Below are 21,837 nucleotides of genomic sequence, written 5' to 3'. Positions count from 1 at the left end.
GAACATGAGAACAAAGGCCCATCGCTTTGCTTCCGCGATATAAACAAATCGGAAGCCTTCGATTCTTTAATAAATCACCCTCGTCTATGAAAGGCTTCGCAGTAATTTGATGGCCTCTTCAAATTAGCCCTCCAGGCGTTTGAACAACAAGGGATCGAATAAAAGCAAAATCCCGTTCATTGGGAACAAAAAACAGAATTGGTATAACGTGAATTAATTAGGCAGAAGCATGACGCGTGTGAACGCTCTTTTAATATTGGTTTTGCTTAATTAAATTAGTTTTTTTCATAATAGATATGTATTTAATATAAATGATGGGTATTTTTTAATAAAAGGATTTTTGTTTCTTCGTCCGGATCGTCAGGTTCCCTCTGCCTACCCTGTTGTGTACAGCATATAGCACGAAGCTTAAAAAACTAATATTTAAAAAGATATAAAAAGATAATTTTGTTTTGCAAATTATGTAAACTATTTTCTATGGCTATTTAATATTACCGGCATGAGCACTGCCATTGTTCACACAGTTTCTACAGCACGCAGACACCTGGGAATGCTGTGTTATCGTAACATTTGTTTTTCTATCTAAATTCATTCAGAAGGCTTACGGAATATACATAAATATCAAGGTGAAACATCATAATAAAGTAATTTTATATTATTTGTATATATATATATATATAGATATATACGCTAAAACAGAGTGTCTTAACACTCGATTCACTCTGCTGTGCCATATGCAGGATATAAAAAATTATAATACAAATTAAACTATCTATATAGATTTAACAAATAAATAATAAAATAAAAATACATTTAATAACATCAATTAATATCGTCAACAACCCAGCAGGTGCCAATATTGCAAATAAATACAATCAACACGAAATATTGATGCTTGAGGCATGTTGCCAACTCATACAAGATGGACGTCAAACTGAAGTGCTGCAAACAAGGAGTCGATTCATAACCATAAACGGTGACAGATGGATTCTACTGGAGACTAATTGATTGTGACTACTTGAATATCAATGAAGGAGTTACATTTGAGACCAATCATGGCGCAGGTTGTGAGTTCGATCCCAATTCGAGGAAATGAAAAGGATTAGGGGATAGAACTCATGTCCCGCGAATACTGCATCTATCTAGGCGCGTCCGACGCAATCATTACACGAACTGACAGAAAGCCTATGTACCTATCTAAGCATAACACATAAACAAACTCAATTATGTAAAACGTCAATCACGCGACATACAGTAATGTTCTATTAATCTGGCGCCGATCCGCTTATACCGGTCTTAATTAATGCCTGCAGCGATTGAAGCCCCAAGCCTTTATCTTTTGATTGACCTGTCGCTCCATACATTGTATATAGAGTGAACTCTCTATTGAAAATCGCGTATGCAATTTTGGCTCCATTGTCTAAGGATAATATACTATAAGGCTATTATTTTAGAAGCTATGCTATTTTATGGTTATTTGATAGGATGAAACGCAAAAAGTTTTGAAATCCATTCACAGGGCATTGTTCGTTGCAGTTTTTTATTGAGAAATATGAACGTTACGTGTACATATCACATTTACAATGATTTTTGCAGAATTAACTTTAAAGTGGTAAAAGATACATACATACATCGTTTCACGCTTTATCCCTTGCGGGGTAAGGGAGGGAAGTCAGAGAGAACAGAGTACCAACCGCTACGGTCTCTACATAACTCTTTCGCCTCGTCCACTGTCATCAACCTTTTCGAGGTAAAAGTTTGTGTCAATAAATGAAAATTATTTATATTAAAATTATTTATGCAATTGACAAGAAAATAATATTTTAATATGTAATAACTAGCGGACGCGCGCAGCTTCGCTTGCGTATTTAGGGGTGAATTCTAAAAAACAACGAAACATGTGTTCAATGAAATATTTTTAAGAGTCTAAATTTAAAATTTTATAATAATCGGTGGCGATTTAAAGATTTTTCCATACAAACTTTCAACCCCTTATTTGCACCATTAGGGGGAGAATTTTAGAAAACGATGAAACGCGTATTCAATTAAATACTTTTAAAAATCAAAATTTCAAATTTTATAAAAATCGGTGCCGATTTAATTTTTTTTCCATACAAACTTTCAAACCCTATCTCACCCCTTTAGGGTTAAAATTTTTCAAAATCCCTTCTTAGTGGATTTCCAGATTACGAAAGTAAGCATCTGTCCAAATTTCACGTTTCTACCACCAGCGGTTACGGCTGTGCGTGCGTCTTACCTGAGTCAGTGAGGACAAGTCCTTTTATATATATAGATAATAAAATATCAAGATAAATGTTATTAGTACAAAATAAAATATAGATTAAGAGAAAGCAACCTTAGAGTAATTTCCTCTGAACTGCCGACAACGTTGACAATCACTTCACAAGAACTGGCGGAAAGAAAGCGGAAACTTACATTGTAAAAATTTAAATTCACAATCACAAGTGCCGCCGAGTGTCGTTGTGTAACTAGGACGTGTCCGACGATGGTACTAGGTTCCAATTTGTGGTTTAGGCAAAATTTCTAACATAGGTAGATAGCTATAGATTTGAGCACAGACGTTCCATCCTTTTCATATGTCACTTTTAAATCAGGTCAATAGTACTAATCGAAAGTCAGTCACTGTAAATGATCGCTGATTGGAAATAGTGTTAAATCACTACTTTTTCTTAATTCTTAAGAAAAAGTTAATGAACAATGAAATTCTTAAAGTTAATGAACGTTTTAAATAAAAAAAACCTAAGTTTATAATAATTGCACACAGTTTAAGTTTTTATCAGTTCAACCAATAAAAATTGTGAACATAGTAAAACGCAGTTTTCCTCAAAGATGGCGACCATACAAATACATACAAGCATTGGATAGCGATTCATACATTTCTTGCGAAGTGAATTCTTACTTGTGCGAAGTGATTCATAAATATAAGGCGAGATAACATTACAATATGTTTCACGTACTCTTTTATATCTTCTTCTCAATTTCGCGCAGCAATTCTGTTATTACTTATGAACAGACTTATAAAATGAAATGTTCAATAGCAGTAAAAACATTTTTAATGGCTGTGTGGTGTGATTTTAATTAAATTAAATATCTATTCGGAATATAAGTAAGATTATATTAATAGTAGGTAAGTAAAAAACCTTTGTAACGTCCTTGATTCACAAAGATGTTAATAGATGTAATTAGTTTTTATTCATAATATTTGTCTTTAATGAATTTATAAAAATGGTACTTATAACAAATTAACAAAAAAATATATAAGTTAGTACAAATTACATACAACATTCCAGTTTATATATGTAAATTGACACCTGAAAGCAGAGTAACACATTGATGCTCACCATAATATTCTTATGAGAATCCAAGACCTTTAACAAAAGCGGCTTAAGGTCATTGACCATTAGATTTAACAGCCAATAAAAAAATACCTGTATAACAGACGCTACACATAAAAAATATACAATTAATCATTTTCCATAAGCAATAGAAAAAAGGAAGCGAAATAATGATGTAAGCAGATGCCATGAGTATATCTGTGAAAAGGGGGCTACCAGGTTGTACAATATACATTAAACCAAAGCGACAAGCACACACTTTTCCTATACAAAAGTACTGTAATGACACTGCTTTCACACTTACTAAGTGTAAAATAGTGACGTCGCCATATTAACCTAAGATCCCAGGGCCCCCAGTCAGTCTATATAGCTGCTATAGCAGTAAGGAACTTCAATGTCAAAAGTATTGTAATATAAATGGAGCAGTGGCATTATTTTTTTTTTAAGTGTCATTCATACGAGTTTAGCCACTTGTACGCAATTAGCGATGGCGCCAATTGTGCAGTGAATGAACACTCGAGCTTAATACACTGGGTGGGTATTCTTATTGGCTTAAAAAAAAAGAGAAAAATCCCCCATTGAGGCTTTATTGCGAACTATACTACACAGAAGGTACTGGGCTAAGGGGTAATTCAAATTTTGAATGTAAAAAAAATCAGCTTCACGCTCTATCCCGCACACAGCAGGGTAGGCAGAGGGAACCTAGTGTTAAGACTCCGTTCAACGCTTACTTACAGAAACAGGGTCCTACCTACAGAAATTTTTAAAAAATAACTTAAAACAAAAAATAACTGGTCAATAAAAAAATTGACACAGATTAAGTTCGTGCCGCCATTTTATATAACACGCAATGACAGTTACAGCTTAATAACTTACCTTACATTTACTTATACCGGTTTACGTTAACGTCAGGAAACAGCTCGTTGTAAACCATAATTACTGAGTTAAAGTTATTTAATTTGACAACCATAAAAAATATATTTACTTACACAAAAACTGTCTTGATTAGATTTCCTATACCATGTCAAATAACGTTTCTTTCTTTATCAAATTGTGTAATTTATTAATCATGTTTAATTAATTTAAAGTTATTTTTAAATAATGTTATTTACTTTGATCTCAATTCTCTATATTAATATTGTATACGGAAGTATACAATATTAATAAGTCCCTAGCTACGTTTCTTTGAAGTCCGTTTAAAAACTGTAAAAGTATTTTTCTGTACAATTTTCATCATTTATGGAAATGAAGAATGGACTTAATTAGATGTTAAATTCGACATATGACTTCAATAATTTTAATTTAAACGAATGCTGTATATTACCAATATATTGTATAAAATATAGACTGCAAACATTAATAATTTTTAAATATATTTTTTTAATAACTGTAACCGACATTATAAGACAAAAAAAAACATTTTAAGCTTATTTATATAAAAGAAAATTAAGTACTTTCAAGCGAAGTTAATAAAATAATTGCATTTCAAACTATGGGTCTCATAACCAGACTATAATACAGAACAAGATAAGATAAGATAAAAAGTCTTTATTGCACATTTACAAGAATTACAAGTATAATTTTGGGACATAAAATGCACAAAGGCGGCCTTATCACTAAAAGTGATCTCTTCCAGGCAACCAATTCAAGGATAGGACACCTAACCAATTTACCCAATAAGAGATTAACTGTCCGCAGCTGTTCCAAATAGAAATTCTTCACTTCGTTGGTCGTTGACGAACGACGAAATGAGTCACGCCCGTGGATCCTGGCTGCTTTCAAACATTTATGCTATGCTGTGATATATTTTACTATCTATTATTGTCTGTCGTGTATTTTTTTTCATATTCACGCTATATCCCGCATAAAGCAGGGTAGGCAGATGGAGCCCAGTGTTGAGACACTCCGCTCTCTTTCCGCCAAATTCTGGAGGAATTGCGTGTTGAGTGGCGGAACTCAACAGCGCGCTTTGCCTTGCCATTAGAGCGCAAAAGAAAATATTAAATATTTCATTTCTTCGTATGAAATCCATAATCTATCGCATTTATAGTGAGACGCTTGTGCCTCTACACTACGATTGGCCTCGATTGTATTTTTTTTATTTAATTTAATTTAAGAAAAAGAAGATTAGGCGCTATTGTAATCCCTCGTACCTAAATGACTATATGAAAAGTTATTAGAGCGTTAACTATTCAAAAAAAGTTATTTAGAAAAACTATTGTAAAAAAATTTTGATGAACCACTTAGATATTAAGGCTATGAAGTGATATTAATATGTATGTATTTGTATATTTATGTCATGCATGTTTATGTATAGCCTTGATCAGTTTGCTTAGTAACGCTTGACCGGGGACACCGAAGGTTGGTGTAATAAAAAAAATCAGTAATAAGCGAAACTATCTTTAATATTATTCTGTCTATATTTTTCTAAAATACCAAATAGCTCACGGACATATATTTATTTCATTGGCATTACAGTAAAACCTATTGGATTTTACAATACACTTGAATAAACTTATTTTCTTTATATAAATAACATCTTTTTACAATGTACGTTAATTAGTCGCTAATCAACATCAAATCCATAATAAACTGATACAAATCAAAGTAAATGTACCGATTTAATGCAAGTTAAAAGTTTATTGACATCTCTGAGACATTACAGTAGGATCTAGTCATATTCTCAAACAAGCAGTAGACCCTTATTAAAGAAAAAGTAAATATGTATACGTTACAAAGTTTAATACATAAGAATATAATTATTATACAAAGATATAAAATAGCAAACTATCAAACGCAAGTTTTACCTACTTTATTTTTTCACGCAATTTGAGTGAAAGCGTAACACGAAAAACAATGTCATTTGTTGTCAATTTTTGCTTGATATTTATTGTTATTACAACACCTGTTTGCGATAGTTGCAGGTTTTAATAATTTTGTGAAATATATTAATGTCAATGCCTTTTTTAATAACCTTAAATTGCATAAGTTTAAGTTAAACTTACTCATTATAAACAACGTGCAATGACCGTTAAAAGGTAAAGTAATTTTTTCATATAAAGTTTTAAAAGTATTTAAAAAACTTAATATATTTTACTGGTATATAAAATAATAAATGAAAAGAATCACTTTTTATTTCTCCAAGGGTTTATTATTAAAATGGAGAAAATCAACGTCAAAGAACAAGTACGTACAAAATAACGACAATAGACAATATAATGTTTACTGGCCAGCATATTAAAACTGTAACCGCCGAAGAATAAAAGACTGGAGGAAAATAATTTTCTTTTCCCAGACGGGACAACTCACACCATTGTGAAAGGATTTGAAAGACCCTTTTCATGGGGACTATTAAATTCTTTTTTCCCCCATAAAGGCCTTTAGAGTCTTTTATTTTCAGATGATATATTTTGTTCACAGCAACCAGTCAACTATTGCGTTGTCCAATTTTTCAGCATCATGGAACCATTATATTTAATATTAAAATTCCCATTCAAGCTATGAACCCATAAAAAATATCATGCAGTTTTAAATAGGTACTTTGTGCATTTTTTTAACATCACGCTGTATCCCGCAAAGCAGAGTAGGCAGAGGGAACCTACTTTTCCCCACATTCCGCCAAATACTGAAGGCATTGCATGTTAAGTGGCGTAACTCAACACCGCATTTTGCCTCTCTCTATTACTCGTTACTACTTTTTTACATGACATACTTAAATAGATCCATCTATCTGTACTTAAAAACATTTACATACTTCTTCTTAAACATAAACACTCGAGTTACCCCATAAAAAAACGAAATGGGGAACCTAAATCAACGATATTTGGAGAGTAAACAACACAAATAGCAAAATACTGTGTACAAAACCCTTATCAAATATCCGAATATACACTGCGTAATGTTCGAACAGTATATTCAATTGGCAATCGCGTGAACATATCAACGTTCGGAATACATTGCTGAAAGAACAAGCGACATCGGAAGTAACATTTTAGATATCCTTCAATGGAAATATTTCACTATTTTCAATTTGCTTACATATTGTCCTTTAATATACCAACGTTAGCAATACATTGCTGAAAGAACAAGAGACATCGGAAGTAATATTTTAGAAAACCTTCAATGGTGATATTTCACCGTTTTCAATTTGCTTACATATTGTTGGAAGTCCTGAAACCACTTCTGTATTCAGGGCACACGGCGTAGCATAAATATCCCTGTCGTCCTCATTACAATAACTTGGTAAGAGAATGGACGTCCCCGTGGAGAGGCACGGAAGACATCCTATGGGATCTGGTTACTTAGCTAATGGATTTTTTTTTCATATTGAAACATTTTTAATAATTATCTATCTCTTATTATTTTGTTTAAATTTTTATTAAAAATTGTAAATAATAATGTTTGTAGGTAAATAACGTGTTTTAATTGAATATTGCTAATGAAATTAATTTTTCGTATGACTTTTTATTGTTAGTAAAAAAGTAAGTGTTCTTATTAGATAGATTTCTTATAACCTTTGTAGGGGGAAACTTCAAGACACGCGATTTTACAAAAGGGAGAGAAATCTTGGGTTAATGTAAGGTACCTTACATTCTATCTATCATTATGCATGCTTACACAATAAAACAAAAGAAAAGAGGTCGTAGTGGTGCAAGGGCACATGCCTGTGACTTTAACGTGACGATTGTGGGTTTGAGTATCACTTAGGGGAATGAATTATTATTTAATCATATTTTCATTGCTTCGCTCTAGTACAAAAACAAAAGAGCGGGGTTAAGTTCCGCCACTCAACACTTAATACCTCGAAGGTTCGGTGGCAAATGCGGAACGGAGTGTTTTAACACTAGCTCCCCTCTGTTTACCCCGCTTTGAGCGGGATATAGCGTGTAGCTGAAAAATATAGGTGTGTAGTGTTCAGTTACGATTCAGATACGAAAACAATTAAAACAACAAAAAATTGTCAAAACAACAAACCAATTTTTCACAACAATTGAAACAAAAACATATCCAAAAGCCCCCACTGCCCACCATCAAAATCGGTAAACGCGTTGGAAAGTCGAGTGCATCAGAAAGGGCACGGTCTGGCGAGCACGACGCGTACGAACGTGTGGCAGATACCAAGCGACCCCGGGAGCCCCGGGAGCGCGCTGGCCGGGCGGAACAGCTCGTGCGTGCCCGTTTGTTATGCTAATTGTACGTGACGCATACCTGCCTACCAGTTACCTGGGGTAGGTAGTGGGTACACATCCGCGTCGCGTCATTAAAGTTTTACATTTGCAATGCTATTGTGAAGGAGATGTGTTAATTTCTATGTAATTTGCTAGATAATTGAGGTTTTTAATAATTGAAATTTTGATTCGTTTTATCAAGGCTAGTTGTGGGTTCTATCCCTACTCGAGCAAATGAAATATTTATTTAAGTTTATATTTTTATTTCGTCGCTGTGGTGTCGAGGCAAAGCGCGGCGTTCAGTTCCGCCACTCAATTCGGAAATACGCAATGCCTCCAGAATTTGGCGCAAAATGGGGAATAAAGTGTCTTAACAATAGGTTTCTTCTGCCTGCCCTGCCGATTGGAGATGAGGAGTTGAAAATTTGAGGGTTTCATCAACAATACGTGTGTATGTTACGAGTTAAGTAAAGAAATAACGGTAGTAAAGTTCATACGAGCAGAATGGTGTAAATTAATTTTTATTACTACGCTATCTAGGTCACTCTAATTTTACTACTTTTAACATAAGCTTGTTATTGCTATTACAAAAATGTAATAGTTATACCCTGGGATCCGGCCGTTGAATCCTGCATAAACGAGTTTTCTTAATTAAACCTATATTAATGAATAATACATGATTAGTAGAACAGATTACACCTGGGTTGCCTGGAAGAATCCTGCCGCAATCACCTTTAATTTCATTTTTTCGTAACTCGTTTTTGGAGATAATTGCACCAATACGTTTTTTATATGAATCGCACATCATTTGAAAGATAATCGCATAAGGAATTGGAAAATTAAGGGTTGCCAGCTCTCAGTCTGCCGCAAGTCTAGGGTTGCCTGGTTTAAAGATGTCACTAAATGTTAATAATTTGCACTCATGTGTTTTTTTAATGAATTATATATCAAATTAAAGCTTATTTTTTTCTGAACACTATAAAACAGGGTTGCCTGGAAAATTCCTGCCGCAAACTGGGGTTGCCAGCGTTTGAAATATTTTATTCCGGTTCCGTTTGACTATGAGAATAGACGATGAAATGCGCGGTCTGCCCCATGTTTTAAAGTAAAATATTATATAATAGAAGGTCAATCTTAAAATCAATGTTTATTCTAATTGTTCACCTGTTAAATGATGATTTTAATCATATTAAGTACACGTAGAAAACTATTTAAAGATGAAATCATCCTTATTTTTCAAGTAAAATAATGAATGTATAATATTGAGTCTTTGCAAAATCTATTTTCTAAATACTAATATTTATTTAAATTACCATTTTGAAACAACTAAAATATTTTATTAAATAAATGTTTACAAATATCGATCTACTATAAGCTATTAATATACATACATATACATCATGTTTCCTTAATATAATGAAGGGTGACCATTATTGCGGATATTTTTTAAATTAATTATATTGAAAAATATATTTCAATGAACTCTCTGTCTGTCTCTCTCTCTCTCTCTTCATCCTCTACTTGTTTGATTTGACAACGCTTGCCGCAACTTTTTTTTTCTCACGCAACTTTTAATAATTTGCATAGGAAAAAAAATATATATATAATAGAATTATAATAAACAAAACTAAGTTAGCAAAGATTAATTCCAAGAAAAACTATTCAACTAATAATAACTATTAAAAAATTATAAATAAAAAATTTCACTAGCAAGAACTTGTCCGTTTATGCTGATAGTTTTTAAGGCATTTAGGTCTGAAAGAATTGTTCTTATAATTATAATAAAGCACAATCACTCCTAACGTCCCTAACTTAGTGTAATCAAAACTGAGGCAACTATCCCACTGCCACAATTGTCTAGATTTTATTCTGTATTAGAAGTTATTTACATAGATAAAAATATATAATATTAAACATTAAAGTATACTTACGTTTTGCATTAGAAAATAATTAAAAAATACTTCTTTATATTTTTGTTTTAAAACAATGAACTTTTTGTAACACTGTAAATGATAACCGTGCATTGTGTCACTATTAAAAAAAATGTCACTGTATTTAAAATTCATTTTTTGGCGAAACAATAGCATAATTTTACACTTTTGGAGAGATTCCTCGTTAAATTCTATCACATTTTCACTCCGGCCGCACAAAAAACACATCTTCATTTTTGTCAAGTAAAAACGTCTTTACTCTAAAACGAAAGGTAAGTAACTAAGTAATATGCTCAAAAACAACTCATTTGGCCATCTGCCCTTTTATTGCATTTAGAAACAATACATCTTCGAAAATAATTTTATTGCATGTGGTTTGCTTTGTTTCGCGCTGCAAAATGTTTATCTATAGTAAAAAATAGCGAACTAACTAATTGATATTTGCCGACTCCTGGTCATAAATCGTAAATAGCGTTTATTAGTCGGCATTACTGCCGAATTTTCTTGGAATTAATCTTTGCTAACTTAGTTTTGTTTATTATAATTCTATTATATATATATTTTTTTTTCCTATGCAAATTATTAAAAGTTGCGTGAGAAAAAAAAAGTTGCGGCAAGCGTTGTCAAATCAAACAAGTAGAGGATGAAGAGAGAGAGAGAGAGACAGACAGAGAGTTCATTGAAATATATTTTTCAATATAATTAATTTAAAAAATATCCGCAATAATGGTCACCCTTCATTATATTAAGGAAACATGATGTATATGTATGTATATTAATAGCTTATAGTAGATCGATATTTGTAAACATTTATTTAATAAAATATTTTAGTTGTTTCAAAATGGTAATTTAAATAAATATTAGTATTTAGAAAATAGATTTTGCAAAGACTCAATATTATACATTCATTATTTTACTTGAAAAATAAGGATGATTTCATCTTTAAATAGTTTTCTACGTGTACTTAATATGATTAAAATCATCATTTAACAGGTGAACAATTAGAATAAACATTGATTTTAAGATTGACCTTCTATTATATAATATTTTACTTTAAAACATAGGGCAGACCGCGCATTTCATCGTCTATTCTCATAGTTAAACGGAACCGGAATAAAATATTTCAAACGCTGGCAACCCCAGTTTGCGGCAGGAATTTTCCAGGCAACCCTGTTTTATAGTGTTCAGAAAAAAATAAGCTTTAATTTGATATATAATTCATTAAAAAAACACATGAGTGCAAATTATTAACATTTAGTGACATCTTTAAACCAGGCAACCCTAGACTTGCGGCAGACTGAGAGCTGGCAACCCTTAATTTTCCAATTCCTTATGCGATTATCTTTCAAATGATGTGCGATTCATATAAAAAACGTATTGGTGCAATTATCTCCAAAAACGAGTTACGAAAAAATGAAATTAAAGGTGATTGCGGCAGGATTCTTCCAGGCAACCCAGGTGTAATCTGTTCTACTAATCATGTATTATTCATTAATATAGGTTTAATTAAGAAAACTCGTTTATGCAGGATTCAACGGCCGGATCCCAGTCTATTATTTGTTAATGGTTTATACATATATGATCATAAAATGCTAACAAAAATGGATGCCAAGAAAATTTCAGCTTTATACAGTAGTAACATCTTTAGTATTCAGTATGAAATGTATTACTTAAAAATACATTTTTTAACACATTAAAGTAATTAACATGCACTTTACACTTTTTAACCTGATTTTGAGCACATAGTGGGTGGTTTAATATAAAATCTTTAACCTTATTCTTATTTAAGAAAAGAATTCTTTTATAATATTAATCTAAAAACAAATATGTAATATTGTACATGTAATTAATTAAATTACAAAAACATACGTTTACATAGTAAATTACATTAAGATTTATTACAGGATCGGAAAACATAAACAAGTAAGTAAATCTACGAGTGAAAGTTCGAACGTATCTCTAGCGCGGCGCCATCATTACGGGTTCTGCAAACAGTTTTTATGCTACCACGCATTAACACATATAGATAAAGGCATACGGTATTTTAGACCTTATATAAGTGGCATTAGAGTTCAAAATATGTAATTATTGATGAATCAACTAATGCAGCTTGCAACGGACCCTTAATGATTATCACTATTTTCTACCGACCTAATAGGCACGTGTAATGACGTTCATCATGCTCTATTGCTTTTTATCTATATGAAGGCGTATTTTATTTTAAATAGTCCTAAATACTGCCTATATACTTCGAAAAATACCGGTATTGTAATGTAAGAAACTAGGGTGCAACTCGCAGCTTTGCCTATGGCTTCGTGTGGTCTACTTAAAAATGGCTATATGTTCTTTATGAGAACGACTACAAGATATTCTAGGCTTTGCTTATTTATATATTATACACATAAGCACTTATTGGATTTTTTCTATACTCCACTAGTATAAAATCCGTTGCGTAGTTTAAAAAATGTAACAGTTTCTCGAGAAGCGACTATATTTTACTATGTTAAGATAGAGAAGAATCAGAACACGTGTTAAATATTTTTAGTAATAATTAATGTTTTACTAAAGAATTAAGGAATTATAATACTATTTAAGTTTAAATTTTTGTATTTTAATAATATTTTGAAACAAAATCTATGAACGTATTTAAACTATGTACGTAGATAATTATGGGCGAGCAACCTTGACTGGTTCTTCAATGCTAGGTGAATAATAAATATGCTGAGAACACCCATTGTTACCTTTTACGTAAGTTTAAAGTTTTTTAGAATAACAGAGATACTTGAAAATATAATCTTAAATAATAAATTCTAGAAGCTTTGATAGGTCTATAGCTGTAGTAAAGTTAGTATTTAATGCATTTGGATTTAATGTTAATTGCTCAGATATAAATGAGCATATCACAAACGATGGCGAACAGCCAAATGAGGGGCGATGCTGTCAGCGTTGATTACGAGGAGTCACGGCGATAAAGCCAGGCTGTAATAAAAACGCAAGGGTTCAGATTATTGGACATCGTCTTATCGAGCAACCAACTCCACCCCAAATTAAGTGGAGGAGAATTATGGAGAAACTTTCTACTAGCCACTAATAAAGATAATGATGATTAGATAAATAAGGCACCGTTCTATGCTGTAGTAAACTATTGACCAATAAGAAATTTACGTAACGTAGTATAACAATGAATCACTGTGGACTAGAGTTTCCGATAAAATACAGATAACAAATATGGTCAAAATTTACAATAGAAAGTGACATAAATAACAACTTCACCTTTTACTCTCATTTTAGCAAAAAAAAGTAATTAAAGATCACATAAGTACTTATAAAAGGAAATGTTTGTTGAAATAAAATTCAATCTTTATTAGACCCTCAAACCAATGTTTGTTAAACGTTGTGAGCTAATAAAAGTAATATTACGGGAGCGGGATCCACCGAACGGGAGGAAATGAAAGCGACGAGAGAATGAAATTGGAAAACTTGTTACAAAATTACTTGAGATGAAAAAGAAAATAAATAAGGCCTAGTATAAGTTGGGAGCAACGCGCTTCGCTTAGCTACTTTTATGTACCTGGATATTGTTTTTACCTGGTATCCATTTTATCTTGTTTTAAGGAATACGGACTCAACGTTATTCTCATTCTATTTTCTTACGAAGATGTTTGCCTTCTTTTTTCGATCTTTTATATTAGACCATCTCTTATTTAAACAAATGTCATTCACATAATTAAATCGATAAAATATTTGAGAATAAAATACCATTCGAAAACAGTATTTTAAATGGGATCTCGAGCTTACCTCTTACTCCAGTTTCCGATCTCAGCGTAGCGACGGCCGTTAGTGCATCCGCTTCTCCTCACTTCATTTCCTTTGAGCGTCTGAACTGAGTTCCCGTTAGGCGTTAATATTCCGTTGAAAGCACTGTTATTGTTCCGCTCCCGGTTTCTAGGGAAAGTTCCAGTGCCTGAACGAAATGTCCCAAGTTGTGGTGTTGGCTCATCAGCAAACTGCTGAAGAGGAAGGGTTACGTTTCCACTCCAGCTCTTGCGATTTACAGAGAAAGTTTTGAATGTCCTATTGCCGTTCGTCGGCGATGGAGTCGCACCGCAGAAACTGCTCCGGTTATGACTGTTCTTTATGAATGCACTATTCTGTAATGCGATTTGAGGCTTAATGGGCACCAATGGGGACGCCTGGTCAATAGACATCTTACTTTTATATTCAAAGTAGATTGAAACTACTTTTCTCTATCTACATTTTCGTCTGGAAAGAAGGGAAATTGAATTTTAAAACGGTTTCACGTAACACGTACTTGCCTCAATGAAATCACCAAAAAATGCAATTTGCTCACACAAAAACTTAGATTGTAAACGTGACACAACTTAATAGAGAATCAACGTTGACCATCGAGCCACAATAACACCTGAATAAGTATAACATGTTTTTATAGTCCAGATATGATTTTGAATGACTACAGACAAATGGAACTTTGAACGAAAATATATTAAACATTAAACGACTCAGTTCAATTAAGGTTAATCGAGAGGAATTTGGTGTTAACAAATGGCAGAGATATTTCGTTGTATTATGCCATAATACTAGAAAGTCTGAGACATTTCAAATTGAATACGGTGGTCATGGCCTTATAAGAATTGCTCAATAATATTTTATTATATTAACATAAGAATAGTTCTACCAGCATAGTAATATCTAAATAGATTTTATAATGACAGGATGTAGTAATAGCAACAAGGTATGGCAAATTGTCAACAGTGACGCTCACTTACCACTAAGTATACATTACAACTTCCTCTAAGTCTATATCAAAAAACCTTTTAATAGTACCGACTTCATTAATAATATCTTAACGATACGTAATATACCTACGACTAAACTATTTTTTGTGGATCCCTTATAATAACGTTTAGATTGTATCTAGATATCATTTGTCGTTCTCAAGTGTGTTTATTCTTAATATTTCTTATCTTAACTTGTTTAGTTGTAACTTGTTGCTTTTAATCTTTAACTCGGAAATTATCAGAGAGCCTTAAATATAAAAATAGTAGTAAACTAAATAATGTATTATTAATATAGTTATGGAACTACTGCCACAAATGACACGTTATAAATGATAGGAAAATATCTTAAAGACCGTGCAAAATGGAGTAGGACGAGTAGGAAGGCAGAACCTAGCAAAAGCCAGGATTAATGCCAAGAAGAAGAAGGAAAGAAGGAAGTGATAGAACATATTTATTTCTCAAGAACCCAAAATAGCCATTTCATCCTAACATTACTCAATATTTACCCGATACTTCTTCAATACAACAAACAGACAATGACTTTCACATTTGGTATGTTTTGCTCAGTTTTTTTGCACAGTTCTTATATGGTCAAACAATATCAACGAGATAGGTTGACCTACTGCGGCGCGGACATGGACGATTTGAGTGCCGGTGACCAGTCGTTACCATCTTGACGCTTACGTAAGCATTGCAAGGTGGTATAACTGCTTGCATAACAACTTATTTCAAACTATTCGGCATCCATCAAAGTCATCAGAAATAATCGTTGTGTTGATTTGTTTTTATTGAGATTGTAATTTGAAGTTTCGCTAAGATGAGCTATTTATAATATAGGGAGTTGGTTCGGGATTTAAAGAAATGCTACATTAAAAATAAATCAGTGTTTCACTGTGTCGCATAGGGAACCTAGTGCTAAGACACTCCATTCTCTGCCGAATTTTTCGAGAACGGAACCCAACGCAGGGCGTTTGCCTTGGTGCCAGAGCGAAGAAATGAAAATATTAATAAATATTTCTTCCTCGAGTAGGAATCGAACCTACAACCTTGCGCTCCTGCGCCACGACGTCTTCTCTGAACAGAAAAGCTACCTTTTTGTTACAAAATTAATGAAGCAACTAATCAAAAGAACTAATATTTGACGAGTACCCATTATTCATTTAAAATTATGAAAAAGAAAACAAACATTTTCATTTTAGCTTTCCCTCTAGTCTTTGTGCATTTATAATAGCTTTTTTCATCTATGCTAAAATGCGCTACGTTCGTAGACGTCCCATTTGCATGAACCATTTCTTCAAGTATCATCTTTTGCAAGCGTGAATATTCTAAGAGGCGAAAGAGCATATACTCGACTTTTAGCTGAGCTGCTGAGGCTGCCCATTATAATTAGACATTGTATAAATTAAGCTCCAAGTATGAAATATGATTTTAATAATTAATAATTTTATGGAAAATACGAACAGGACCTAGTGATGTGAAGTTCTAAATCGTTTAAGTAAATCTATTTATATTCATTTCGAAAATAATAATTTTATTCAATATCAAAAGTTACAAGCTTAATTTTCTGGAACGTCAAATAATTTACCACCGGTTGATAAAACCTCAAACTCGAGAAGAACAGGTGCAAAAAACCCAACAGATTTTTTTAAGTCAATAATTTACAGATTCACAATTACGTCAGTGACAATGATATCCTTTAAAATAGACTAGAGCGAGCATTGCATTTAAAAAGCATTTTCTCATTTAAAAATCATTATCTATATATATAAAATCGAAAGGTCACTCACTCATCACGATATCTCAGAAACTACAAGTGCTAGGAATCTCAAATTTTGCATAGGAGCTACTTATAGGACGTAGGTGCTCGCTAAGACGGGAATTTGCAATATTCGATTTCTAAGGGGTTGTTTTTGGGGTTGAAAGTTTGTATGCAATTTCGTTACTACAAATGCTAGGAGTCTCAAATTTTGCATAGACGTCACTAGGACGTAGTCATGGAGACAGAAATTAATAATAAAATAATTCACGCGGGTGAAACCGCGAGTGGGCCTCTAGTTTAGGTAATAAAAACGTTTAGCATAAATTTTTAAGTTGTGGTATAGAAAACTTTCTGATATCCTATTGTAAAAACGTATAACTTTTTGAAATAATTACAGATTAAAGCCTATTTCTAACAACAATATACATACCTATATCACCGATTTTGGTAAAATCAATAATATTTTTCAAACATAAGTAGAAACATTATATAGTCAAAGATGTGATGGAAGAGTATGTTTTTACTTACAACACAACTATAATTTGTTGTGTCTTACAAATAAAATAAAAAATATTGCAATAATATTCTTCAATATTTAGTAATTATTATAAGTGGGCACTAACGAACAGACGTTAAAGATTTTTAAAATCCGCAAAAGAAACTTGTTAATATTCAAAATTTAAAGGTGTGTTAAGTCGAATGCAAAAAATGCATTCTCAAACATCTGCCGATCGATTTATGAATGCAAGCAGGTGCCTCAAATAATATCCTTTTTATTGCGTATTCAGAAAAAAATCGTAGGGTTCAATACATACCAAGTTGATTTTGTTTCTAATATTATTTAAAAACAAAGAAACAGATTTAAATATTAGTTTTTAAATAATATCTAATAAATATTAGCATATTTTATAATATTCAAAAAAGAAAAATAAATAGTTTTAAATAATTTTAATTCGTCTGTTTGACTTTATGGTGTAAACAGCAAAATTCTTATAATATATGTTGCTGTTATAAACCTCTTGCACATTTTCAAATTTTAATTAGATACCTATGTATATTTGGGAGGATATAGGTACTATGTAAATCTATAAACATCACAGTCGGTTCGACTGCGCCTTGTTTAAAACAAATAGTATAAAATCTTTTATAATAAATTATTATTAATCTCATCTTTTTCTTTTTTTTAGCTTAACGCTGTATCCCGCACGTAGCAAGGTAAGCAGGAGGAACTTGAGAACTTAGAGTTAAGACACTCTGCTCCACACTACTTAATACTAACGTCACAATAGGCCTAGGAAAGTCACAAATCATATAAATAGCATAACTAATTTAGTATTCAGGAGAAACAAGCCACTCTATATTACACCATTCTGACAACTATATAGGAGCAGAAAAACACTTTACCAAAATGTAGAATATTAAATGAGGGACTAGAAGAGACGATTTATATTCAAGACGCGCCTCACGGAAGAAGGCAAAAGCCACAATATGTCTCTGAACATCCGAATCTTGTCCAATATTTCTATTATTGATACCAGTTACATCGTAAAGTTGGTTTATTGGGTCATTTACAAGATTCACGACTTCTCGGAGAGTCTTATCAGTTTTGAGGTAAATTATGACAGACATAATTGAAACTTGAAAAGAGAGAGAGAGACTTTGAAAAGAGCAACTGTTGAGTTTCTTGCCGGCTCTTCTCAGCAGAACTGCCTTCCGAACCGGCGGTAGCTTTCTGCTCATATGTTCATTCGACGATTCAAAAGTGCTATAACAATCTATTTGAATAAACGATATTTTGAATTGGAATTTGAATGGGTTAATATGTAATAAGCATAGGATTTTATCAATTTAAGCTTTTTCTAGTAGGTAGCTGTTACGTAAATTACGTTCGGATCAGATGTGGGCGACAGGAGCGATGGTGAGATTGATGATGCTGCGAATAGATATGATGATTGATGGGAAATATCAATTGTCCATTAGGAGGTAAATAGTTTGCAATTTTCTTATTATTTTTATTTTAGAGGCCAGTTGTGGCACAGATGCACAAAGTGCGACTGAAAAATTAACTGGTTATGGCTTCGATTCTTATTGGAGGAGATTTATTTAAATTTATATTTCCATTTCTTCGTTTTGGTGTCAATTACACCAGAATTCGACGGAAAGTGGGGAACGGAGTGTCTTAACACTAGGTTCCCTCTGACTACCCTGCTCTGAGCGGGATACAGCGTGAAGCTGATTCCTATTAATTTTAATTTTAAGTATAATTAAATATTAAAAAGCTGATTGAATCGATATAAAATAAGTATTATATGAATAAAACATATTTAAAAATAACAGTACTACACTGTCGAAACTCTACCGACTCATTAATATTGTAGGACTCCAAAATTGGATGAAGCGATCGTTCTCAGAATTCATCCATCCATCGAGTCTCAAGTAGCTATGAAGTCAACCGCCGCGTGCAGTATATGGGGACGGTCAGAACAATGGGCACCGTTGTGTCTTCCGGGCCGACTGTAACAGTGCACATTGGCGAATGTTCCGCTATATACACGATGGCAATTAAGAAAAACGCAACCCAATAAGAAGACAACTCAGAATTGTAATTAAGCAGAGTAAGTACTTAATTTACCAAATTTTAATGATTTTTGAGTAAATGAGGCTCTCGTGGGACTGCGGCACAAGGGTGTGACTGTAACGCGACGGTTATGGGTTCAATCCCCACTTGAGGAAGTGAAATATTTATTTACGTTTATATTTCCATTTCTTCGCTCTGGTGTCGAGGTAAAGCGCGGCGTTTGAGCGACGGGATTTTAATTTTTTTTTTGATTTCGGTAGCAAGTGGGGAACGGAGTGTCTCAACACTAGGTTCCCTCTGCCTACCCTGCTGTGTGGGATACAGCGTGAAGCTGACTATAATAAACAATATGAGGCTTCAATTGAGGAGGCTATAGGCTATCGATTATATAGTCATGGCATTTCGTAACCACAATCAGACGCATTCCATCGCGGCCGGAGCAACGCCCTTCAGGATAGACCTGTGCCGTTTGCTGATTAAGGTGAAGATTCAACTTCAAGTATGTAAGCTCTAAATCTGTTAATTATGAACTGTTGCGATAAGAAACGTTATCTAATGATGACGATAATGAAAGAAAATCTAAGTTATTTATTTTCTGAATATATTAAATATCACTATTATTTTTACACCGCACTATGCCCGCTCTTTCCAATTGACTCCTACAATTCGGTTGCCTAAAACAAATCACTTTTATTGCAACCACCTTTTCACATTTAATAATTTTATAAGCTCTTGTAAATAATATGTATATTTGTATTGTCAATCATAGTGTGAATTAAAGAGAAGAGTTTTTCTTTGAATTTCAATTATTCCATAACATAAAAGTAATCTAGATCTAGATGGAATAATGTCATCTCAGAAGCCATACAAAACGCCCGATACCTGTTGCAAAACTATTAACAACACGTGCAAAAACTGGGCCGCTTGTGCAATACCAGTAACCAGTAATTTATTAAAGATTGTTGCCCTCACTACTTAATGCAACTAAAATAACTATCTTGAACGCGTCTGTCTAACGGTTCATACATTCTATGCCCGCATTGTTTTTGCCAATGTCCATTAAGAAAACGAACAATGGGATTGCATTTACAAATTAAATAACTTAGAATAGAATAACGAAGTTATAGGAACTTCGTATTATAAGTCCTGAAAAGATATATTTTAAAAATGTACTGGACATCAGCGAAACGTTGATAAGTATTTGTATTCGGGATTAAAGAGATATTTGTATACGCTTTATAAAATGAAGAATAGTCAATTGTTAATATGAAATACGTTGTAAATATAATAAATCCAAAACATGACAGGGGAAGGCCAATGTCAACGACCGAAGTACAATGGGTGCAAGAATAGTTAAAAAAAAGGGGTCCTTGTGCCTTTATGGTCCCCAATTATGGCTCTAATGGTGAACCAGATACTTTCGATATTGTGCATAATATACGGCACGCGTGCCCCATTCCTAATCCTCTACAAACTAGTTTTGTTTGGTACAAAAAACCCAAGCCTATATAATTTCAAATTGTAACGGAAGACGCTTTAATAAAATTTAGCTAGAGTAGAATTATTATTACATTTGAAGCTTTGATTTGAGTTATATTTATCCGTTACTATTTATTGTTTTTACGATAATAAGTGGTGTAAATGTTTGATTATTATGCAAACATAATATTAAAGTATAAATAATTTTGTTAAAAGATTATTATTACCTATTGAGTTTACACTATGGATATATGGAATCTATGGAAATTTAAAATAATGATCTCTCTACAATTTTATAAGCAATATTTATATTAAAAAAATCAATGCAATGCAAACAAAACAATATAGGTAGGATATACAGCTAACTTTGAAACCTTGAAAATAAAATTGTTCTATGAAAACTATTCAATCGAAGAGTAAAAATAACAAATAAATATATACAAATAATAAGTTTAAATATAAGAATAGACGACAAAATAATGGTATTCAAGTGATAACACAAATCCTTACGTACCAAATCAAATTTGTAACTTATTAAGCCTACCTCGCTGCTCTAAGGGCTCGGTAAACCAGAGGTTGGGGAATATACGATCAATTTCAAAGGACCCCTCGCCACAAATTCAAATCCCTCCTTTGTCTTTTGAATTTCATGTGAATAGCTTAAAAAGTAGTCCTTCCCTTGCTATGTGTCGATCAATAAATAATATAGTTAATAATTGGGACAGCTATCTAAATTGTTATTTTTTTCCAAATTTAACAAAAAAACA

The 21,837-nt window shown here is 32.7% G+C and overlaps 1 protein-coding gene across 6 annotated transcripts in view; it reads right to left on the bottom strand.

Moving 5' to 3' along the window:
• The window catches only part of spri (Src homology 2 domain-containing protein sprint), a 178,987-nt gene that overhangs the window by 77,632 nt on the left and 79,518 nt on the right, over nt 1–21,837 (bottom strand). For 4 of the 6 annotated variants that reach the window (XM_085198825.1, XM_085198824.1, XM_085198830.1 and 1 more), the window contains exon 2: nt 14,254–14,718. The exons of the other annotated variants lie outside the window; for them this stretch is intronic. In XM_085198825.1, the coding sequence (XP_085054951.1) occupies nt 14,254–14,663 (410 nt within the window). In that variant the 5' untranslated portion in view covers nt 14,664–14,718. The remainder of the gene's footprint in view (nt 1–14,253; nt 14,719–21,837) is intronic. 6 annotated transcript variants of the gene reach the window in all.

The sequence above is a fragment of the Heliconius melpomene genome, chromosome 16, assembly GCF_056956725.1.
Source record: "Heliconius melpomene rosina isolate 202511_hmr_F chromosome 16, ASM5695672v1, whole genome shotgun sequence".
Taxonomy (NCBI): Eukaryota; Metazoa; Arthropoda; class Insecta; order Lepidoptera; family Nymphalidae; genus Heliconius; species Heliconius melpomene.
The sequence above is the reverse complement of the archived record's forward strand: the minus strand, read 5'-3'. Positions and strand labels throughout refer to the sequence as shown.